At 57.1% G+C, this 23,938-nt stretch overlaps 1 protein-coding gene across 4 annotated transcripts in view; it reads left to right on the forward strand.

The window, feature by feature from the left end:
* ESRRB (estrogen related receptor beta) overlaps nt 1-23,938 on the forward strand; it is a 168,055-nt gene that overhangs the window by 57,959 nt on the left and 86,158 nt on the right. Inside the window, exon 1 of one of the 4 annotated variants that reach the window (XM_089322418.1) lies at nt 580-803. The exons of 2 other annotated variants lie outside the window; for them this stretch is intronic. In XM_089322418.1, the coding sequence (XP_089178544.1) occupies nt 691-803 (113 nt within the window). In that variant the 5' untranslated portion in view covers nt 580-690. Of the gene's footprint in view, nt 1-579; nt 804-5,326; nt 5,506-23,938 lie in introns of those variants that run through there. One more of the 4 variants, XM_002719576.6, reaches the window with a different exon arrangement.

Below are 23,938 nucleotides of genomic sequence, written 5' to 3' on the forward strand. Positions count from 1 at the left end.
TTCTCTTGGTGCTTAGGAGGTAAAAAAAAAAAAAAACAAAAAAAAAACACTTTGCTTTGTTTGGAACGACAAACCTCTACTTGCTGGTCCTCCAGCCCACCTGCTCATCGTGGTTGCTGTCTCTTGTGGTAAACTGAGAGCTTCAATGAACAGTTGCACTGTATGATGGTGGGATCTTGAGGCTCAGAAAAAAAAGTTAATGGAACTTTGAAATATCTGGAAGTTATTCCGAGACTCCTGGTAGGGACCTCGGATCAGGAAAGGGACAGTGGCGCTGGTGTGAGGGAACCCAAGCGTTTATCTGCTCAAGACGTCCTTGGTGTCATGGCGGCTGTGTCACAGGACGTGAGCCTTCCTGCCACGGTAATGGCCCATTACAGCTTCGGGAAAAGCCATCATATTTCCGCAGCATTTATCTGTCAGCAGGAGACTATTATGGGAGCACAAACTCACATTGTATTAGCGTTATCAGCTAATTATGGTCCGTGGGACAGGTGCCAGCCAATGGGCTGGCTGGCTGCTGACCACCACTCAGGGATATAACTCCACACCCCAGATCCAAGCACGGCAAAAGACAGTGGGTCGGCAGCGGTGTGTAGCCTGGTGCCCAGGGAGCAGTGGCCCTGGGATGTGCAGTTTAGGCTCCCTGTCGGGGCCGGGCCCACCGTAGTCTTCGTGGACTGTCAATGGATGCACTTCCTGGATGCGCCTACCGTGGCCCTCAGCCTGGGGTGGAACAGAAAGGAGCTGGGCTTGCGACTCAGACAATCCCACCGCTGCAACCTCTCCTCCCGGGGCTGGTGGTAAGAAGGGGGTACATGGTGGGGGTCCCCAAGGCAACATCCTCACCTGGAAACAGCTTCAGAGGATGTGGGTACAGGTGAGCCACAGGGTGATGCAACCGTAATGACCCCATCCACTGGAGCCAGGGAGCCTCCAAAAATGCCTGTTGGGTCTTCCCTTTTGGTGAGAAAGCCATCAAGTCCTCTGTTCTCTGAGGGCCCAGCTGGGCCCACCAGTTCCCGCAAAGTCGCCCCATTTGAAAGATGACAAACACCTCTTTTCATGGTTGGTCCCAGGGCAGCACTTGGACAGGAGGGAACTTCAGAGTCTGAGAAACGTTGCTCACTGCTGCTTTACTTATTAATCAAAGATGACTGCTGTCCAGGGGGATGGCCACCAGGGAGGGAGGGTACAACTAAGACCGCGCTCCGTGAAGGCAGAGCTTCTCACCAGACCTCCGGCACAGGGAGCCCCGCTGGGATCGGCTGTGTACATCCTGGGGACAGCAGTAGAGACCCAGGTGCAGGCCCCCAGGGAGCTCCCTGTGCAGGCAGTAAGAAATAGCAGGTGCTCCGTGTAGACCTGTGCGTGCTGCCGCATCGGCACATTCCAGTGCTTTCGGTGCCTAGGGAAACAGCGACTCGGGCAACAGAGTGGGTTGGGTGTGTGAATGTTCTGCCACCTGGAACACTGCTCCTGGCAGGACAGCAGGCCGTGCGATTGGTGCCCACTCACCAGAGCTTCCTTCCTTCCACCCTGGAGACGCTGTGTCCGCCCTATCACTGGGTGCAGGTGTGTAGAGGGAGCTGCCCCAGCACTTGCTTGTTTGGCTCCCTCTTCCTTAGGAAAGAGCTTGACCTTGGGGAAGGAGGGTGGGGGGCATTGAAGAGACTGGCCTGCTTCAGATTGAGGGCTGGAATAAGTAGAGATCTAGAGGCCACAGACGGTGCGCCTGGCCAGTTCTTCACTGCGTGACCTTGCGTAGGTCACTTCCCTCTTAGGGAAATTTCCAGCTTTTCTCGTTTGTCAACTCCGATGACGGCTCTGAGTCAAGGTGCTCCTGGACTTACGATGGGGTTGCAGCCCAATCACCCCATCGTAGGTTGAAAATGGTGCAAGCTGAAAACGCACTTCATTTGCCATCCCTGCTGAACACCCTGGCTTAACAACATGACACAGAGTGTCGCTGGTTTCCCCTTGTGATCATGTGACCAGTTGGGTGCTGTGGGTGCTGCCAGAAGTAAAAGGGACTACCATGCTGCACGTGGCTGGCTGGGAAAAGATCCAGACCTTGTTTTTTCCTGAGTGCACCTCGTTCTTTTGCCACTGTAAAGCCCCCAAATCTTAAGTCAAACCATTGTTAAATCAGAGACCACCTGTAATTCCTTGAGTCCCTCTTAGCTGTAAGGTTCTGAGAAGGTGTAAATATCTATTTAAGTGAATTTGCCACAAAAACAAATTGAGCTGCCGTCACCCTACAGCTTCCACAATTGCCATGTCTAATACCCTTGTCCCACTCCCCTTGGGCTGACTTGACTGGGGTGCCAGTGATGGAGCAGAAAGCAGCGAGGAGGTGACTTTGAGCCTTTGCTAGAGACGGTGTACAGATAACACCTGCTCCCGGTGAGTGGAAACTGTGCACTCGTGATGGGCTGAATGCATTCCAAGCCTGGAGAAACCCAAGAGCTCTGCACACCCCACTCTGCCTGTGTTTTCTAGAGAAGCGATGGCTTTGGCAAGGTCACACAGAGGAGTTGGGACCAGAGACCTGGGTCCTCTGCACCATCCCACAGTGCCACCCCTTTATGCCCGAGGCAGGGACCCCGACCCTGGCTGTGAGAAGGAAGCTTCGCCTCTGTGAGCTGGCCGAGGACAGCACAGGAGAAAGGCTGGTCCCATGCAAGGAGTGGGCCCTGGCCAGGTTTGCCTGGAGAGTCACGGGAGAAGCCCGCGCCTGCCACGCTGGATCATGTCACCAGGGTGTCCCCACCACCTGGCCTCTACCTCTCCTGTGGCAGATGTGAGGCTGACACTTCCCAGAGAGGAAGATGAGAAAGAAGCTGGCCACCAGCCAGCTGTGTGTGAGGAGGCTGGACCGGCACAGGCTGTGGTCTGGGCCTCAGACTTCGCTGCCCTGGAGGACCACCGCTGCCTGGGGGAAGTCCTGAGTCCCCTCATGCCTGCCCTTGGAGGTGGAGAATAATTGCATGCAAGCATTGACCCAGCTCTTTCACCAACGCAAGCTCTCATTTGGTCCCAGGGGCTCTGAATCCACGGCTCTGGCCCGTGAACTTGTCTTTTGGTTTCTGCTATGGAGGGGCTTTTATATCTACCATGTGTTTAAAATGATGCACTTGCACAAAACAAGGAGCTACCTGACTCTTCATGACCTGTCAGGGCCACACTCCCTTCCCAGACAGCTGCCTGCGCCTCTGCAGGCTGTGACATCCTCCCTCTCCCCCAACAAGAAGAACTACTACACTTCAACAACTCATTCAGCAAATCTTATCAAGCGGCTGTCTTGTACCACGCACGGGCAGGTGCTGGCATTCTCAGACGAAGCATTATGGCCCTGCCTCTATGGAGCTTACAGTGCAGGGGGTCAGGGTAAGAGGAAGCACCACTCACACTCACGCACGTATCATTGCCAACCGTGGTAGCGAAGTGAATACTAGAAAGTTCTGGTGCAGTCTGGATGGTGGACCTTCCAGGTGAGAGGTACAAAGACTGGGGCCTGAAGGGAGTGTGGCGTGAGATGCAGAGGGACCCAGGGAACCCCGTCACGGGAGCCCTGCCTGGCGGGAAGGACGGGATCTCATTCCTCATCACAGCGTGGGAGACGTTGGCTGTGTGTTTTATAAAGCGCCCGCCGGCTGCTGTGTGCTTGTAGCCCAGTTCTCAGGAGAGCAGAAAGCAGAAGTCTTGGCAAAAGGTAGGGCTCATGTAAAAGCCAGGCTCAGGCTCGGGGAGGGCGTCTCTGTGTTCCTCTTGCTGTGTCTGGTGGAACCCAGTACCTATGTAGTTAGAAACACGCAACCAAACTCAAACATCCGGGGACATGGTGGGGTGGGGGTATGCTGACAGACAGCCCCCGTCTTCATCCCTCTCAGGGCCTCTGCGGGGAGAATCCCACACGTCCCCCCACTCCAGCGCAGGTGAGAAAGCTCAGCCTCTCTGCTCCCCAGCCTGCACAAGCATACATCTATCCAAGCCAAACAGCATCCACGATCACGATCGGCTGCCCAGTGCCCAGCCCCTCCTGGCACGGCGGGCCCCTCTTGGGGCCGTGCGCAACCTTCCCTGCTTTTATCCCCGAAGTGCGTGAGCGTTGCCTGCAGGTTACACTCCACTTACACGTTATTTTGCTGATAAATCGTGGCTTCCCCTCTACTGTCATTGTCTTCTGCAGAACAAGACGGTGGTGGTCTTTCGTTCCTCAGGGGTTGTCTTCTCTCCTTTTAAATAATTCTAAACCTACCTCCCCAACATACACTCATTTGAATCACCAAATTGATTATTATCCCTGTGGCTGGCGCATTTCAAAAGATGAAAAGCCCCAGACGGAGGCTGAGGCTTGACTTACAACTTGTGGCTTTGCTGCTGCTCATCAGCTCATCACGGTCCAGGTCGTGGAGGGAGCAGCACAGGGGGGCTCAGTTGTGTGTCAGAGAGTGGATGTGGCAAGGAAGTTGGGTGTTTTAGCCACAGTTGCATTCTCCTAAGCAGTTGAGGATTTATTAGCTTGTGTCTGTGACCTGGGTGCATCCACGAGGCGGGCCTGCGAACATGAGGATACACCCGGAGAGCACGTGGCAAAGGCCCAGCGAGCATCTAACCGTGCAGAAGGGACTGGCCCAGGTGTCAGGAGCTGGGAAGGGGAGCTCTGTCCTTGCTGCTGTCTCCCTGGGCCTCTCCTGCAGGCCTGGCCTGTTTGCACTCACCACAGGGCTTGCAGCCGTGACTATCTGAGGCCAGGGTCTCCTCTCCTTGGTGCCAGGGTGGAGAAGTGCAGCTCATTTTTAATTTGGAAAACAAACCCATTCCAAAGGTTGGATGAGAGGTGAATTTGCCAGATCTGCTTTTGTAAAGAAGCACTTTGTTGGAGGGCAGGAGATGGGGTGGGGTGGGGGGTGGTCTGGGAGCAGCAGATCTCCCCTGGCCCCCAGTGCCACCTTGGACATCTCTCTCTCTCTCTCTCTCTCGAGAGCAGGAGGACAGAGCAGGCCTTGTGACTCTAAAGCCCGGTGCCTACTCCTCGCACGCTGGAGACTTGTATTCCATTGAAGTCGCTCGGGCTCGCCCCCCTCCCCCCACCCCAGCTCGATTCTGTCACTTTAAGTCCAGCCCCTGAGAGATAGCCAATAGGAGCCAAACCATACATCAGTCTCCCAGCCTTAAAGCTACAGTAGGGTTCGTGGGCTCCAAGTCCCGGGCGCCCCGGTCTCGTCCCCGGCTTCTCATCCCCTCTGCCCGCTGGCTCGGCGCGCGCGGATGGTGGGAGCGCGGGGCCGTGCGCGCACTGCTCTCCGCCCGCCTCTCCTCCGCGCGGCCGCCGGCTCCGGCTCCCCGGGCCCCTGCCTGGACTCGCACCTCGCCGGTGCCCTTCACTCGCTCTTCCGCGTGATTTCCCCGCCGCCTTTCTCCACCGACTGGGAATGCTAGAACGGGACTGATGGACGTGTCGGAGCTCTGCATCCCGGACCCCCTCGGCTACCACAACCAGTAGGTGCCCCGCTCCTCGGGCTGTCGGTCCGTCCGTCCCTGTCCCGGGTGTCGCAGTTCCTCTCCCACACGTTCCTGAAGTGCCAGGAACCTCGGGGGACACTTGCGGGTCGTAGCGGAGGGGAGAGCCGCACACTTCCTCAGTTTCCTTCTCTGGCTTAAACCCGACGCCAACTTTCCCAGGACCCCGCCTCGCCCAACCCTCACTGGAAGGCTAGAGTAGCGCGTTCTTCCTCCCTCTGCACTCTGGGATCAGTGAGAAAATATTTGAGTGTCCGGGGAAAGGAGCGGGAGAGGTGGAAGCGGGTACAGGTACAGGCATGTGGCCGCAAGGATGCCCCGTCCGGTCCAAGAAAGCCTCTTCGCGGGCGCTGCGGGTTTGTCTTCTCCATCTCGGGGTGCAAGAAGCACCCCGGCGACCGACGAGACCTTGAACGCGCTCGGTGGCTCGGAACCTGCCGGCGGCCGGCGCTCACTCGGCGGTCCCGGGGGAGGCACCCCGAGGGTACGCGAGCAGCGCCAAGGGCCCCGGGGTGCGGGCGGCCGGGCCCTGGGCGCGCTGGGTTGCGCACGCTCTGCGCCGGGAGCCCCGCAGCCTGCCAGGGATGAGAGCGCCCGGCTGGGCGCTGCGTCGGAGGCAAAGTTAGTTCGGGATTTGGAGGGAGCTGCACGGGCTGACACCGCCGGGCACCCTGGGGCTTTGCTGCGGTTGCGCCAGAAGCCGTGGGTGTGAGAGCGGCGTGGACGCGGGCGGACGCGACTCCCGGGGACCGCGGCTCCCCAGCCCCGGGGCTGCGCACAGAAGGGCGAAGCGGAGCTCGGCCCCACGCGCCCTGCCTCGGCTCCCGCGGTTTCGCTCCTAGGGCCAGCGCGGCCACAGCCCCTCCTGCCCCGCCACCTGCCTGGGTCTTCCCGAAAGCTCTGCGCGTTCCACCCTCCTGGGCGAGGGTCCTGGCGTCTGAGCGCGTGCGCGCGCCGACTGGTCCCTTGGAAGGCTTCAGAAAAAAAAAAAAAAATCACATTCATAAAACGGAAACTCTGGTTCTCGCGGGCAGCTCTCCTGCGTAACTTTGCTGTCTTTTCTTTTTCTTTTTCCGATGCAAACTAAACTATCGAAGTCAGCATTTCGCTAGCTCCGCTACCCTGTCTTTTTTTTTGTACCCCAAGAACCGCGATTACGTTTCCAAAAGCGGTGATCCCGGGTGAGGTGGGCTTCTGAGACCTGCGCAGTCCCGGGCGCCCACAGCCCACCCCCGGGGCATCTCGCGGTGGACAGCGGCGACCCTCCTGCTGTCCCGGCCTCACGTTGACCTTTAGGGTCTGGTTTCAGAGAGTCCTTTAGTTGCCGCCAGAATTTAGACCGAGCGTCCTGGAGAAGACTATGTGCTGGTAGAAGAGGGTCCTCCTGACTTAGAACGCATTTCGCTTTCCCTCAGCTCGCAAGGGGGCTCCTCAAGCTCCCGGCGGGTGACACGGGTCCCTGTCTAGGGGCTGGGGGAACCGGGGGCTGAGCGGGGGTCGTGCCTCCCTCTGGTCCTTCCTGGAGGGAGTGGGAGACCCCGCAGACACCTTACGGGAGGGAGGCTGAGATTGTGGATGTGGTGGCTGCACGTGGGGGCATTTCTTCCCGTGAAATTACCCAGGTTTGCAAATATTGGATATTTAAATTATTTAGGCTCCCTTTCTGCAGAGGCGACTTCTTTAGTTGAGCTTGAAATATCTATTATGTGTCCATCCCGGGCTCAAGTCATAGTTGATAAATTTGAAAATCCGTGTGGGGGAAGTGCGGTCTTGATGACGTTGAGCAGGAATGGGAGCAGGGAGGGAGGGGGTTGGCAGCCAGGCAATTTCTGGAGTTGGCAGTAACCCTGTCTTAAGTTTAAGGAGAGAAATAGGCAGAGGGAAAATTAGGGAGGTGGCAAAAGGGGACTGGAGTCCCAGGTGTCTGGGGTAGGTTCGGAGTGTGAATCATTATAAATGAAGCTTGAGAGAGGTTTTGAGTTTCCCAACCTGCCTAGTTTCTTTGCAAAGAATTAGCTTCCCACCCCCCATGGGGCACAGGAAAAGCCAAAAAATGCACCTGCTGTCTCCATTGAAGAACCCAGCGTCCCCGGGAGATGCCACGGCTCACTGCTCCAGACTGGGAGCTGGCCCCCTATACAGATGAGTGCCCTTCAGCCAGGGTGTGTGTGTGTGATGGCTCAGACACGCAGCCCTGCTTGGGAGGTCAGAGACTGGTGTCTGGGGGAGGCAGCATTCTGACTTCTGCCCCAGGGCTCCACGGCAGGTCGTTTAGAGCCACCGGTAGCAAAGTAACAGAACAGAGGGCCACATTCTTTGGTTTGTTGGAAGGACAACAAGACGACTCCACTGATGGTGGTGCTGATGTTCCTTGGGGGACGTACGTGGGGATGGGTTTCTGTGCTCTCTACGCAGTTTTTACCTGTGTGGATTAGTTGACATTCCTGGACTGGAGAAAGCCCAAGGGCACAGGGACCAGAGTTCAGAGAGAAAGAATCCTCCATCCCCCAACCCCCGCTCCTGCCATCCCCTGCTGCACCTGCTAACACACAGAGAACCCTTTTTAACGCTTTGGTGTCATTCTCACTTTCCCAGGTGAGATACGAACACACGCACACGTGCATCCGTACCTTGCTACCTTTCTCCTTCATTTTGTTCCTGTGGCCAATCCTGTAGGTGACTCTATTACCCTTGCAATCAATATTTTATGTACATATATAATCAGCCGGAGTGGGAGTGAGGGTGCTCGCCTGTGTGTGCCTGTGTACAAACGTGTGTGTGACAGGATCAGCTGGAGACGGGCACACAACACCCGGAGAGCACGGTTGGAGTGGAGAGGTATGTGTGCGTGGGTGTGTGGGTGTAGGGGGGCTGTCTTAGCACCGTCTGATGACCACTTTGCTGTTGTTAAAGAAACAAAGAACAAACTGTCCTAGAGGTAAAATATGTGGGTTCACACGTAGGAAAAATGCCACATGGCAATTCAGAATCAGTGACCCGGAGAAAAACAAAGGGGGAAATTAATTTTTAATGGTACATTTAAAAATAAATCAGAGTAAGGACATTAGTCTTGGATTTCCGAGGGAGGGGGCTCCAGTACAGAAGCCTTGATGTGTCTACCACCCTTGTGGAGGCCAGGGCTGCCTGGGAAGAGGACGGGGCATGGCAGGGGGCCGTGGGGAGGGAGGGGTGCATTCTGAGCTGGGAGGAAACCTCAGGTCAGGTTGGAGGGGCCCAACCTGCGAAGCCCTTTTCCAGCCCAGTGAGATCCTGACATCACTGGAAATTTCCTCTTGGTACTTATTCTTCCCCCAACTCCTTCCGTGTCAGAACCAATCTTCTTGTTCACCAATAATTAGGAAATATGGGGAAAAAAGATCTTTTTCCTTAAAAAAAAAAAAAAAAAAAAACCCACCACCAACAAAGAAGCAACCTGGCCCACTAAACAGGAACCTTTTCATTCTATTGATTTGGAGTAATCAATAAATATTCCATTTAGCCCAAGCGAGGAGGGACAGAGGGGACTTTGGGGGGAAGCACTGGGAGGGAGGTGGCAGTGATGGCTTCCTGTCACATGCTGCCTTCCCCGAGGGTCCCCAAGGCTAGCCCTGTGGGCCTTTATAACGGGTTGTGCAGCTGATTCACCCTCCTGGCCACTCGTCGTGTTGCCCTATGGTCTTTTGGGATTACCAAAACCCCCTGGGGAGGTTTGGCAGCTCCCCTGGCTCACTGCAAGGTGCCTTGTTTCTTTTAAGCAAAGATCTGTGTGACTCCAGCAGGCAAAGGGACAGAGAGAGACACCGTGACGGCGTGTGCCGGGGGCAGGCAACAGGAGAAGAGGATTTGGAAGACAGAAAAACCAAGCAAGATAGCAGTGGGGGCTTCTGACCCGATGCCGCTGCACCCCTCTCTGGAACGGGTCTGCCCAGGTTCTTGAAGTGATTTCTTCAAAATGTAACGTCTTCGTGCTTCCAAATGCAAAAGGAAGAGAGCACAGGAAAGGAGTCCCCAGGGGTCGCGGAAAATGCAAATGATGAAAAGAGGGTGAAAGGAGTTGAAGACTTTTTGTACTAAAATTATTTTTAAGCTCCATTTTCCATGGAGTTCCAAAAAGTTGCCTTTGGAGCACCTGCCGTCCAGGCTGCGAAGCAGAGCCATGCCCTGAGCACCCCTGTTCCAGCGTCCTCCCACGGTCACGGCCATGGGCGGTGTCTATCCACCCTCTCCCCAGAAAGACCCTGGAACGCTGCTCCTGACCGGCGGGGAGCTCTGCCCAGGCTTAGCCGGCACCCCCATGCTCCTGTCTAGGCTCCTGGCCAAGTGCTACCGCGGAGGCCCCCAGCTCAGCTGGAGCGCCCACCCTCCCGTGTCCGTGTCCTCCATGGTCAGGTGCATGTGCAGGGTCTGCAGAGTGCTGGGTGAAGCCCTGAAGGGCCTGGGTTGAGAGTAAACCCGCAGCTTCCCCAAGATCTTGCCTGTTTACCCTTGAGGCCTTTTGCTGGCTTCTGTGGCTGAATCCACCAGCTTTAGAGCAAGTATGTGCTGGTGGCCCTTGATGGAGACGGTCTCCAGCGACTCTCCCACAGCTCCGTCCCAGCAGCCTACACCTCTGGGGAGTGGACTTAGATGTGGCCGTTCCCCGGAGGGTGGCCGCTCAGGGGCTTTGGCCGGCCCTGGTGTGGCCCTGGGTAGCCTGGGGTGGGATTACACCCTGGTGGCCCATCCACTGGTGTGGCCTCGTCCCCGTGCAGGGAGGTTGTGGCGTTTATAATTGCAAATGTAATTAGCAGACCAGCCATGGGGGACTGGGATGCTCAACTTCTCTGCACATCACGGTGACCCCTATGATACTGGCCCAACAGTTTAACCCTCACAGGCCCAGCCTGCTCCTGCTGCTGGGGCGGCCACTGATTGTGGCAGCCCTGTGCTGAGACCCGACTCCTTCCTTGGAGGTCATTGACGGGCCGTGATGGAGAGAGGTTGGTAACGGGGGTTCCTTCTTCAGGGCACTAGGCTGGTGACCCTGGGTGGCAGGCTGCATGGGGCATCTTCCCCAGCTACCCAGAAGCATGCTGGGTTGAGCGGGAGAAAGCAGGGCTCCAAAGGTGACTCACTGGGACTTCCTCGGAGTGCTCCTAGGGCTCGTCTCAATGGGCCGCTCGTCTCTGGCTCCTGGGCTCAGAGTGGGCGTTCTGCAGAGCTGGGCAGCTGTGGGTGGTCCTCTTCAGAGATGGTGGGGGGGCAGGAGTTGTGTGGGCTTCCCATTGCCCCGAGCGTGAACTTGCACCTGCCTGTCCAGGGTGCCTCTCTGTACTGACCAGGACTACAATCAGAGCGGAGCTTCATGGGACCTTCATCTATAAGTAGTAGCTTAAGGGAGCACCCAGCCCTTACACAGTGCTGTAAAAGCCATTTCTGAACTGGAAACAGCTAAGCGAGTGTCCATTCCTCAGGGGCTTTCACCATGGAGGCTGTGTGTGTCCCGGAGTCAGTGTGTTCTGGGGTGGCAATGGGCCAGGGGCTCTGCTATTTAAACACAGGCCCTGCTGCTTTCTACACCCCTGGCCTGGGCTGAGGTCAGGCTGTAGAACATTCTAGAAGGGGTGCAGCATCCTGAGGGTCCTCTGTCTGTGGTGTGAAGGGGGTGTCCCCGCAGCTCACGGGGTCTCAGTTGCTCTGCAGCGTTATGGCCTGGCTGGGCCTGGGCAGACTGCGTCCCGTCATTCTCTGGGGCGGCAGGTGGCCGCGCTGGAAGGGACGTTTGGGCCTTGTTGGCTCCAGGTTCCCGACTCACCCTTCTTTCCCTGGAAATAGCCACGACAGGCTGCAGTTTTTCTTAAATCAAGGGAAATCATGCTGGTGCACCTGCCCATGGGACTTTCCCTCTGGAATTGGACAGGGTGGGGACTACATTTTCAGCTGAATGCCTTCAATTCAGCATTGTCTCAACTGGAGTTCAAATTTAACCTAACACAGAAGTTTTCCTGGAAGTTAAAGGTGCACTTTTTTTTTTTCATTTTTCTGTGCTTTTTAACCTATGTGTATTTTGGTCTTAAAGAAGTCCCTCCTCCCCGCCACCATTCCTTCTCTTCTCTCTTTCTGATTGCTCTCCTTTGTTCCTTAGGACTTTAAAATCTTCTATTCGGTATCGCCATCAGTGTCCCCAGGATGGGACCTTGGCTGGGAATGATTTTCTGGAAAATGTTATTTTATTTCTCAATGTCATTTCATTCAGAGGTCAAAAGGCAGTTAAACAACTCTGACGAGGTTTCGTCCTTATCTTCTGGCTTCAAACGTGATCAATTTTCATTTAAAACTGTATCAGGGTCCCCCCCGGGCTGACCACGGGTGTTTACTAGAGCTGCGTTGAACACAGGCCCCGGATGACGTGCCCAAGTGCGGTGGAGCCTTTTCCCATGCAGGAAGCCACGGGTTTCAGAACCCCAGCCGCTCAAGGTTATTCCCACTCAGCTCTTCTATTTTTCATTGCTTGACTTCATAAGTTAGTTTCTGTTGTTTGATTCTTTTTATTAATTCATTTTAAATTTTTTATTGTATTTGCTTAGCTTTGTGGTGCGCGGTATTTTCACCTGGTGTGTGCTTTGCACAAGGCAGCCGGAAAGGGGTCTTTGAGCGTTCCTGGCGCTTCCTGCGTGTCGGGATTCAGAAGGGCAGAGAACAGGAAACATGGTCACTCGCGATGCTGTGGGCCTGGGAGGCCGACAGGACGGGGGCTTGCATGGGGCGGGGGGGGGGGGGGCCCTCGAGGCCGCTTAGCCTTTCCTTTGTCTTTGCTGGTTTTTCCTCTCTGTTTTCTTTCCAACTCGCCATTGCTTGTCCTTGTCCTGTTTTTTCTCCTTGATTTCATGTTTCTGAGGCAGGAGGGTGGAGTGGGGTCTCAGTGTGCATCTGTGTGTGTGTGTGTGCAGTGGGGACTCGACCCAGAGTGTGTGTCCGTATGTGAGGCAGGGTTCTCAGGGTGCATGCAAGTGTTTGTGTGTGGTGGATGTCTGTGCATTTGTGTGTGTGAGTGTGTGCAGGGTGGGGGGCTCTGTGGGTGTAGTGGGGGTATGCCTGTGTGTCCATGCGTGTGTGTGCTATAGGGGTCTGAGTGTGCACCTGTGTGGTGGGCAGTCTGTGTGTGCGTGTGGTGGTCTGTCTCAGTCTATGTCCATGTGCGTGTGTGCAGCAGTGTCTGCGTGTGTGTCTGTGTAGTGGGGGTCTGAGCATGTGTCCCGATGTGCATGCGTGGGTGGGTATTTCTGCCCTCTCAAGGCGCTGGGCACAGTTAGCTGGGTCAAGTCCCAAAGCTAAATGCCTGTCACTGGGCACCCTACCCCCAACCTGCCATCAGTCCTGCACCCAGCATAGCTGGCCTGCTCTCAGAGGATGACCGCTGCTCCCGCCACCACTGGCAGGTCCAGGCTGGCCGTCTGCTAGCTGAGCGCCAGGTGAGGAGGCTGGAGGTGTGGGCTGACAGCATCAGGACGAACTCAGCCCCCAGTCTGCCTCTCGCCTTCACCTGGCTGCCTGGGCTGGGAGCCTGGGGAAGTTTTTGTTAGTGCCGTCCTTCTGGGTCGGTCCAGCCAGCACTGCGCTGTCCCTCTTCCCCTCAGCCCGGCGCCTCGTCATTTGTGTCCTGGGCGTGGGGACCGTGTCTACCTGAACAGTGGCGCTAACAGCGGGAGCGGAAGGACCCTTGCATTTGCAGAAGCGGCCGCGGCGCAGTGGCGGTTCTAAGGCGACAGTAGCAGGGCTGCGGGCGCGGCTGGCCCCCGTCCCTTCCCGCGAAGCGCACGGCCCTTCTCAGGGCCACCGCGCGCCGGGTACCCGGGGCACGCGGGCCGGGTCTCGCCCCCAGACATAAGCATCCTCGTGCTGACGCCCACGCGAACAGGCTTCAGGTCTGGGCTCCCCAACAGCGAAGGCCGCGCGGTCCCTCAACAAGAGTAGAGGGTCGCCCCACCCCCGCCCCCGGAACGCTCCCGCCGGCTCCCGCCTCTCGGTCCCCTCCCCACCGCCCGCAAAGGCGCGCAGAGGACGAGGGTTGCGACTTGGCGCAGCGAATGGGGAAAGGGCCGCGCGAAGCGCCGAGCAAAGTCACCTCTCCACCCCGCGCCGCGCGCGCGGCCCTGTTCCTGGGGACCTCGGCGGGCGCCCGGGAGGCAGCGATCAGAGAGAGGCCGCCAGGGGGCTGCCCCTGGCCGTGTCCCGCGACCGCACCTGCGACTCCTCGCGCCGATGCCCGCACTCGACCCCTGTCATCTGCAGCCGGCGCTCGCCGTCCCCGCACTACTTTTAAAGCCGCCGATGCCTTTATTTTGTTCTTTCTTTTTTCCCTGTCTAGCTTAGAAATAGGAGGCAGCTCCAATTCTCCGAATATCCCGGGGTCCTCCTGGCTGGCTGTATTTGCTTCCCACCTAAATATTTTTACTCATGCTCTTCTTCAATTTTGTTTTCCAAAAAGAGAAAAGAAAAAAAAAATACAAAAACAAACCCCAAAGCTTTGGATTATTAATTGATTATTAACTGATTTAACAAACAAAGCATTTCACGGCCGAGGAACGCCAGCAAGAGTTTGGCTGGGCTGCGGAGGTGGAGATCCGCTTTTTCTTGCAAATCGGTGAGAAATTTTATAGCTTCAATTCCCTTGTGGGACGCTGAGTAAAAAATTAATTCATGAATAATAAAAACCAATCAGTCTTGTGGAGTTTAAGAAGGATTAGGAAGAAGAGTGGGTCTTTTTTTTTTTTTTTTTTCCTCCCTTACAGAGAACATTTGGAATCTGCGTGTCATTGTTACCGGTGTCCGGGATGGCTCGGGCATTATCCCTGGCAGATGAGTGGTTTGTTATGCGGAGGTGTGACGCGTCCGCCTCGGTTCTGAGCCCACCGTGCCCACGGCCGTTCCGGCTGCCCCTGCCTCTCCCCCACCATGCCATATACTTGCCTGTCCTGTGCCGGCGGCATACGGTCCGGCAGTGACAGAGCTGGCACTGCACGGTAAGCAAAGCTGTTTGCCAGAGGATGGCGGCTGCCTCAGTTTCCCACCTCCTTCCTTTCTGGGACCTGAAATGGACAAACCTTTGCAATGTAAGTTTTTTTTTTCCCAGAAGATAGCTGTTTTCAGTCGTCACTCCTACCAGGATTGTCACAAAGACTCAACAGAGTCATGGGGAAGACGTGCCAGGCACATAGTAGGTGATGTGCCAGGCGCTTAGTGGGTGAAGTGCCAGACACTTAGTAGGTGTGCATCTAATGCTTAGTGTTCACATCGCTTCTCGGCCTTTTGACTAAGATCAAGTGTAATGTTTAGTGTTCACGTTCGCAAGTTTGCTTTTGGACTCCTTGGACATAACCTCACCACGGAAGGCCTCCCTGAGACTGGGGTCTTGAAGCATTTGCTTCATTTTAATGCATGAGTGGGGCCTGGGTTTCCATGTGTGGCACGAGGAGATTAGAGAAGGCGGTACCCTTTTGGGTGGGGCTGCTCCGTTGAAGCATGCTTCGCTGAATCCTTGTAGTCTCGGACTTGCGGGTCGAGCTGGCTGATAAAATACGAGGTACCGGTTAGCTGCTCACTTTACACACATGAGGAATGGTTTCCCTGGGATGTGAGTAGATAAACTCCACACCATATTGGCTACATCTGGCAATTCTACCCAGGGCTGTTTTTCTTAACTTGGTCTGGTGAAGAAACACATTTCACAAATTCTTTGCTGCTTTTGACAAAACCAGGAGACCTGTGTTTAGTTTTTCCAAACTGGGTTTTAAGAGCGCACCTTTTAACTTTTTGCCCGTTGTAGCTTGTTAGCCGGCCCCGTCCTGGGAAGTCGGCGGGTTCAGGTGACTTCCCTCCACCACATAACTGACAAAGTCGCGCTTGACGTGTGAATGAGGTCTCTTAAGGCAGCACCAGGGCTACTGGATTCTCCTTAGGGAAGATCCTGGCTTCGCACACCTGTCTCTAAGCAGAATTTCCCCCACGAGCAGCTAGGAGGGCTGCACAGCTAGGAGGGCTGGACGGCGAGAGCCTGAGCCTTGGGCAGTTGGCAGCTGTCCACCTCCTCGTGCGAGGTCAGGAGGCCGACCTTTGGAGGCTGTGGGGAGAACCGCCCAAACCAGCATTGTGCGGTGGAGCAGACAAGACCAGGGACCCATGCCTGAAACAATCGGAGGTGCGGGTGAACTGGGTCTCGCCAACAGGGTACGAGGGAACCCCTGCTTCCCCCCACCCCTCACCTGCTGGAGCTGTGTAGTCACACAGCCCTGGCGAAAGCACCACTGTTTCAAGTGTGTTACCCTCACAGCCCAGGGTATGGGGAATGGAAGAGCTCTAGAGCCCCCTACAGGCCCTCACTGGCACTGCACCCCTAGGTGACAGTCCTGCTGAAGAGCCTGCCCACGGTGGGAGGATCCCAGGGGGTGAACCTTTGGGAGATGGAGCTCAGGACTCTGGCTGCAAAAGAGAGCAGCTCTGACTTCAGCCAGCACCTCTCTGCGCCATGCTCCTTGCTCTTATCCCCTGCAGCTGCCTCCTAGTGTGCTGTGCCTCCCCCTCCAACACACGTGTGTGCACCCTGTGCACACCTCACACTCGCCGCCCCTGTGGCTCGCCTGATCTCCACACAGGCTGGAGACAGCTCAGGCCTCATTTCCTTGAAGGAGAGCCTGCAGCTGCTGAGTGTGGGGCAGCAACACAACTTGTGTCATGTTCAGAGCCTGGTCCTGAGGTTCAAAGCCACCTAATTCTTTGGAGATCATTGAAGGACTTGATGGAGGGAAAGTCTTGGCAGGGGGCAGAGCTGTCAGGCCAGAGGAGGATGACTGCAGTAGTAACAGTTGCAGCAACTACTGTTTACTGAGCACATACTATGTGCCAGACTTGTGTCCCCAGAATATTCTATGTATTAACCCCTCGGTCCCTCACAACAACCCTCAGAAGTAGCACCATTACCACCCCATTCCGCAGATGACGGAACTAAGGCACCGTGTGTTAAGTCATTTGCCCAAGGTCACATGGCTGACAAAGCTAGCGTTTGCACAGGGGCAGCGTGGCTGTGCACCGACACTCCAGCTTTCTCACCACAGCCTTCAGAGCCCCCTTCCTGCTGCCCTCCATGCGTAAAGTTAGAGGTGGAGGCGGAAGCAGAGCACTGCGCTCCATGCCGTGGTCCTAGAGGACAAGGTGGGGGAATTGCAGCCACAAGTCGGGCCCCTCCCCACAGCCCATCCTGGTCACGGACACAGGGGAAGGCTGTCGCAAGGGGCTTTCGCTCTCCCTGGCATCGTCTTCCAAGGGCTCACAGCCAACCTCCAGAAAGCCCCTGATGGCTTGGCCCCCTCCGTGCCCGACTCTGTGTTTTGAAGCTGATCCTTCATTTTCTCCCATTTCGTGCCCTCTGGCTTTCTGTCATTCTCCCATCACCCATTCTTTGACCACCGCCAAGGCTGCACCCTCTCTGGAGTCCAACTTGGATTCCTGCAGGAGCAAAGCCAAGTGCAGCCTCGTGCTCCAAACCTGGTTCTCCTCTATCTTCCTCGACTCTCTCAGCCCTAATGCAGAGACCCCAGCTGAGATGGGACGTCCATTTTCCGTTCTCTCTTTTTTGTCCAGTCCTCTTCTCCACCTGGAAAACATTTACCTAAATACACACCTCAAATCCATTCCTTTCTCTACCGCGTCTCCCCACGCTGCTCTGCCTGGTGAACTTCTTGCACCCCCCCGCCCCCCGAAAGCCTGCTCAGGTAGCCCGTCTGTGTGAAGCCATCCCCGGCCTCTCCCAGGGGCACTGAATCTCTCACCTTGCAGCTGCCCCCTGGCCGGTGCCCCTGACGCAGCTGCTGTCTGTTGGGGTTGAGTTTATGCTTCTCTCTTCCCTCGAGATCCTGAACCCCCAGGGCCCAAGCGCCATCTCTGTCCCCAGGACCTAGAAGGGCACAGAGTGGTGCTTAATGCGTGCTGGTTGATCTCATGGAGGGAGCTTGGAAGTGGGGAAAGAGGAACCCCAAGAGGCAAGAGGGGGAGGAAGAAGCCGTTGGGAAAGCACCAGCTCTCCAGCATCTGTCGCCCTTGGTGAGACGTGGGGCTGGAGCTGGCTGGCCAGGGGGGCATCCGCGCCTTCCAGGAAGCAGTGTGGGGCCATGGTGAAGAGGGAAATCTCGGGCCTCAGACTGGACGGAGGCTGAACCCACGCCCCAGTGGGGCGCTGCAGCCAGCTCAGCCAGGAGCCAGCTCGGGGAGACCGCTCGTGCTCGGTTGCTTTGGGATCTGATGAACACAACCCTCATTGAAAAGTAAATCCTGGGGTGGGCGTTGGGCACAGCAACTAACACGTGGCTTGGGCTGTGCCCTGGCCGGGCTCCCGACCCCGGCTTCCCACTGACGTGCTTCCTGGGAGGCAGCAGGGATGGCCCAGGTGCTGGAGCCTGCGCCGCTCACGCGGGAGCCCAGGCGGAAGCTCCTGGTTCCCGACTGGGCCTGGCTCTTTCCCCCGATGGCAGACATTGAGAAGTAAATCAGTAGGTGGGAGCGCCCTCCCTTGCTCTCTCTCTCTCAACCCCACCCTGCACCTTCTAAATAAATAATACAATAAAATATATAAACCTATAATTAAGTACCTATGTTAAAAACAAAGGCCATGAACACTGGAAACCCATCACTCCCTGGTCCTTTGCTTGGTGCTCTCACGGTGCGCTTGCGCCTTGTGCGTCTGGGCTGGAAACGCACAGCACTGGCTCCCGTCCCTCTTCCCGGCTCTGCCGTCAGTGACATCACGTGGGTCTTTAGAAACCGGCTGTGCCAGGCAGGTGTGTACACCGTGGGCGGGAGCACATGCCACCCTCCAGTCTCCCTCCCCCCAGGCAGTTATTAAACATTTACCCCAGCCATCGCCTCTGTGCCCGGTGCAGTCACATCCCAGCTCTGGGTCCCTGGATACGTGACTTGGTCCTCATCTGCACTCATCCTCGGTGGCACAGGTCAGAGCTTGATCAGCAGGAAGTACTCAGGGCCGAGGCTGGCACACAGTAAGTGTTCAATAAACAGTGGCTCCTTTCAGCATTTCTTCTCACCTGCTCTGGGCAGTCCTTCAAATTCTACTGAAACAGGTGACTTCCGGGATAGGGGAGGGAAGGTTTTCTGTCTAGGGTATAAGGAGAAATTCTTTTCCCTGCTGGGTCCTGCCCACGGGGTGAACTTGAGCAGCGAGGACAGGAAGCAGAAAACATGAGTTCTCCTGGTGCGCAGGAGTGCTGTGTCCCCAGGCACTGTGAGGATGAGGTCACAGCGCACCCACACGACAGAGCAGGGAAGGCAGGCACAGGTGCAGTCAGGGCTGATGCCAAGAGCAGCCGGGCTGCCATGTGCCGCAGCAGGGGCCCCCAGGCCCCACAAGGAGGCAGCTGTCCTCCGTGGAAATGCTGAGTGGCGTGGCCCACAGAAGCCAGGGCTCCGTGGCCTTGGGAGTTGAGGGTGCGACCCCGCCCATTGCTGCATCGTAGGAGTGCATGCCAGGAGCAGCGTGAGCCGCGGTTCCCCTTGGCTGTGCAGTACAGGAGTCTCTGGGCTAGTTGAGAGGGCCTGGTTTGCAGCTGCCAGGACGGCAGAAGCCCTGGAGGGGGCCAGAGGGGCTGCAGGCTCTTCTGGACATCCCCAAATGCCCCGGTGCTCCCAGCCGGCCCTGGCCCCTGGAGGGCGGATTTGCACCTGAAACCACCTAGAAACTGCTCCAGGCTCAGAGCTGCAGAACTCAGTGACTCTGGCACAGCCAGCCCTGCCCAGGGGCAGGCCCCTTCCAGTGGCAGAGGAACCACGAGCCCACAGACACCTGGCGGCGGCCACATCGGCCCCGGGCGTGCATCTCACGGCCTGGGTCTGTTGTTGATCTCGGAACACCTGCTCTCTCCACAAATGCCCCTGACAAGGTGGAGGAACCTTGGGGATTCAGTTCTTCCCAGCACGCCATGGAACGTGTCCCTCTACACGCCCTCAAGGCCCACCTGGGACTGCCTCCCCTGTGCTTCTGCACTGCACGGTGGGTGCTGGAGGAGCCCTCAGTAAGTGTGGAGGATACGCTTTGGCGGACATTGTAGTTGGGGCTGGACTGCTGGTGGGCCGCTTGCACAGTTGTGCAGGTTGTCCACTGCCCAAGAGTGCCTGGTGGAAGGAGGGGTCCAGGAGGGCTGAACCTAGTTTTTCTAATGCACAGCAAGGCATACATAATACGGAAGAGGGGTCGAAGGCCTGGAGGGGACTGAGGAACCCCGGGTTCCAACTCAATTGCTGGGAGCAAATCCCTTAACTGTGGTTCTTTCTGCAGGGCACCAACCCTGTGGCTGCCGTCCCACGTGGGTCGCACAGCTCTCAGCAGGCATGGAGCCGGGAGGGCATCCGAGCCCTGCCCCTGCTGCTGCAGGTGTCAGGGGCTCGTGGAGAAGAGCTGGGCAGGGTCCCTGGTTCTGACTCCCGGTGCCGGCTGGCGTGTGAGTGTGGTGTCGGTGAGCCGACAGCCCCGGCAGGCGGAGCGCATCTTGGGGAGGGTGGCACGTGGCACCTGGGCTCCCGGGGCCTTCTACAGTTGGATTTGGGGCGAGCTGGAGCGTGGCAGCCCGAGGGGCGCCAGGAGAGGGCAGCTGCGGTGTGTGGGTTTCTTCCATCTCGGCCGTGACGCCGGAGGAGGGAGCCCCGCCCACTGCACAGCGTCGGGTGCGGAGTGACACAAGGGAGTCATATGCCGGCCCAGGACGCAAATCCACACCGGTGTGCCTGAGATGGCTTAGAACCCTGCGGGCTGGGGAAACCCACCAGTTTCTGCACAGTCCCTGAGTTTCCAGGCCAACGTCCCTGACATCTCCCCAGCACATCGGGGTGGTCTCCAGCTGCACCCCTCGGCCCACTCTGGACTCAGGAAGTGGGTGCACAGCCCCTGAGAACGGCCTGTGACTGCAAAGGCTGCCATCACACCCCCATCGTGCCCTCATCCCGGGAGAGCTGTGCAGGGCTCAGACCAGTGTCCCCAGAAGCGCCCATGTTGGTGCCATCGTGCTGTGCAGAGAATCGCCTCCCGGTGCCAAGAAGGGAGAGGAGGAGGAGCGCATGCTCCCTCTCCTGTTCAGTGGGTCAGCCACCCCAAACGGGGGTGGAGGTCTGCACTCAGGCCTTGGAGGGCCTCTGTCGGCGCATGGGGCTGCTTTCTGTGCGGTGCCATCAGCGCTGTCTGCTAAGGCCTGGGTTTGCATTTGTGGTTTGTCTTCCTGTGAACCTGAACTCACCAGGCTCCGTGCCTGCCCATCAGGGCAGCCGTTGATGAGACCCGGTGGGGACTGACATGGAAGATAGCTGGGAACCTGGGTGACCCTGCTGGGGACAGACACCCCTCAATAACCAGGTTGCCATCGCCCAGGGAGGTGCCCCAGTGTGGCTCCAGGGGCGCCCCTGTATGTGGTCCTGGCCATCAGCCTTGAGCACAAGACGCCCCTCCATGCCCCGAACCACCTGGGTCTTTATTCTGTGCTGGGTACTTTGCGTGCTGATGAGTGACAGGTGGCGATGGGGGAGGGCTCTGTGAAATGTATCAATCTGAAAAGCTGCACGTTTTTGGCCACAGAGGCGTTTTCTGGAATACAGGCATGTGCCACGTAGTGATGCAGAGGGACTGTGTATACAGCAGTGATCCCCAAGATTGTACCGCCCGGCAGCACCATAGCCATCTTGGTTTGTGCTGTGTACCCTATGCAACGTTCACACAGCGACGAGACAGCATGAGGAGCGCCCCCGCATGGCCAGCGTGTGCACTTCCTGCTTCCCAGAAGGAGAAGGCAGAATGTGGGGGCTGCAGGGAGTCTGAGAAGAGCTCATTGGCTCCATTTTACAGACAGGCAAACGGAGGCCCTGAGCCGGTGAGGACCACAGCTACAGTTCTCAGCCCAGGCCCCAGTCTCTGGCCCCTCCCCAGTGCTGTGCCTTGCGTTCCCCACCTTCCTGTATAGAAGTGACAGTCCCCAGCTTCCGGAAGGGCCCCGCTGACCTTGCAGTGACGAGTCTTGGGGCTGGGAGGTACAGAACACGGACACACCGTGCCAGTGTCTCATATCCTGGCCACCCCAGGCCATGCGAGGCAAGGAGATGTGGGAGCCAGGCAGAAGGTTCGAGGAGGGCAGGACAGACTGGCACAAACAGCTCTGCTTTAGGATGAAAAGATGGCAAAGACTTGTATTAGGTGGAAGCCAGCAGGAGCAAAGATGCACTCGTGTTTCTGGGCAAGGCCACCTCCTCCCCAGCTCCTTTGCACCTGTTCCCCAGGCAGGCCCGGGCCTCACAATCCTCTCTCGCAGTGACCTGGGTGCGTACCTAATAAGGAACTGTCAGTCGGGGACATCAGTGCCCTCCAGATGCATGTGAGATGACCAGGAGGTTTGAGTGTGGGCATCGAGGCTACATGCTCTGTCTGCCTCCCCTGGCCTCCCTGGTGCCTCGCCCTGCGGCTGGCACAGAACCAGGGATGCATCGCTGGCTGCCAAGCCTCTGGGTGCTTCCTGGCAACATCCGGCTCCTTCAGCCCGAGTGCAGGGGCGGGACCCAGCTGGCTGTCCCTGGTCTGAGGTCAGGCTAGGCTCTGGCAATACTACCGCGCATGCAAACGGTGCTGGCTGGGCCAGGAGGCTGTAGAAGGGCCCCGTGGAGGAAGGAGGCTGTGCCAACTCAGATCCAGGAATGGGCAGCCCCTGCGGGGTGTGGTGGAGAGGGTGGGCCCTTTGACATCAGACAGGCGAGACTTCAGCTGGCACCGTGACCTTGGGCCAGCAGCAGCACAGCCTTGGGCCACTCACCTGACTGCTCGTTCCACGTTGGCTTCACCTGCAAAATGGGAGTGGACTTCCTTCCCTTACGGGGCTGCGGGGTGTCCAATAAGAGAGGAAAATGTATGTCCCTTTTCAAGTGTTCCTGAGCTGTGAGTTTATCTTGAGTTTTTCCAACTCACCAAGACCAAGAGGTAGCAAGATGAGGGAGGACATAGGGCCACGGGGAACGTTTTGGTGTGAGAGAGACCCTCGGAGGCCCTTGTGCGGGCACAGAAAGCACAGCGCTGGGTATAAATTGGCAATCAGGTGACTAAACAGGATGCGTAGTACAATCCCACTTATAGTTGCAGCTTCATTGCCTGGCACTGGAAACTTCTGGAAGGAAACACCAAAAACCGCCGTTTGAGTTACCTGCGGGGACTGGGCTTAAGGATCTTGGTGTGGGGGTGAGGGAGATTGTGGCTTTCCACTTTTTCTTTCTGACTATATGTGAGTACACATACTAGAATGCAAGTGGGCTTTAAAAAACATGTATTTATGTATTTGAAATGCAGAGTTACAGAGAGAGAGGGAGAGGCAGAGAGAGATCTTCCATCTGCTGGTTCCCTCCTCAACTGGCTGCAATGGCCAGGGCTGAGCCAGGCTGGAACCAGGAGCCAGGAGCTTCTTCCAGGTCTCCCACATGGGTGGCAGGTGCCCAGGGACTTGGGCCATCCTCCGCTGCTTTTCCAGGCCATTAGCAGGAAGCTGGATGGGAGGTGAAGCTGGTATGACATGAACTGGTGCCCTAATGGGATGTCAGCGTCGCATGCAGTGGCTTTACCCACCACAGCGCCAGCCCCACTGAAAACAATTTAATTTATATGGTAAGGCGGCCAGGCTATGCACACAAGCAGTGAACTCATAAACCCTCCTTAGAAAACCACCAACATCTCAGGAATCTTTAGACAAACTTGGAAGCCAGTGCTCGGGACAGATATTGTCCAGAAACGAGGTCCGGCCCTCCACCTCCCTGTTCTTACCCAGCCGGTGCCTCTGCTTGTGGCAGTGAGAGCCGGCCCGGGGCTATGCTGCAAGGCAGGGCTCTCGCGGTGCCTGCCGGGTGCTACCTAGCTGGCAAGGGTCGGCTTCTCCAATGCCTTCTTCCTATACTTCACGCCTCACAGAGCCAGGCCCAGGGAGCCGCTGGAGGATGGTGACGGGCCGAGAGTGGGCGGTGGTGCACCTGCCTGGGAAGCCATTAATCTTGTGTCTCCGCGGCCTCTTGTTCTCCTACATCGGCAGCCCTGGCACGGACTGACGTGGGAGAGGACATGAAAGGGGCCCTAGGCTTCTCACCATGGTGGACCATGACCCTGGAAAACACCATCTGGCTTTTCTGTGCATTTTCTGCCACCGATTCCCCAGGTCGGGACGCATCAAAGAGGGCTGCGTCTGGTGGCATTTCTCATTGCTATTCTTTTGGCAGGGCCTTCTCCTTCAAGGTCAAAGTGAGAAAGGCACCTGCAGAGGCTGCCTGTGGGGCCCGTGGATGCCCTGGGAGGGACCTAGGCACTGTTCACTGCACTCCCCCCTTGCAGGCCACACCCCCGGGGCCAGCCAGCCTGCAC

This window comes from Oryctolagus cuniculus, chromosome 20 (assembly GCF_051225735.1).
Source record: "Oryctolagus cuniculus isolate XC-2025 breed Fujian yellow rabbit chromosome 20, ASM5122573v1, whole genome shotgun sequence".
In the NCBI taxonomy this organism is placed as follows: Eukaryota; Metazoa; Chordata; class Mammalia; order Lagomorpha; family Leporidae; genus Oryctolagus; species Oryctolagus cuniculus.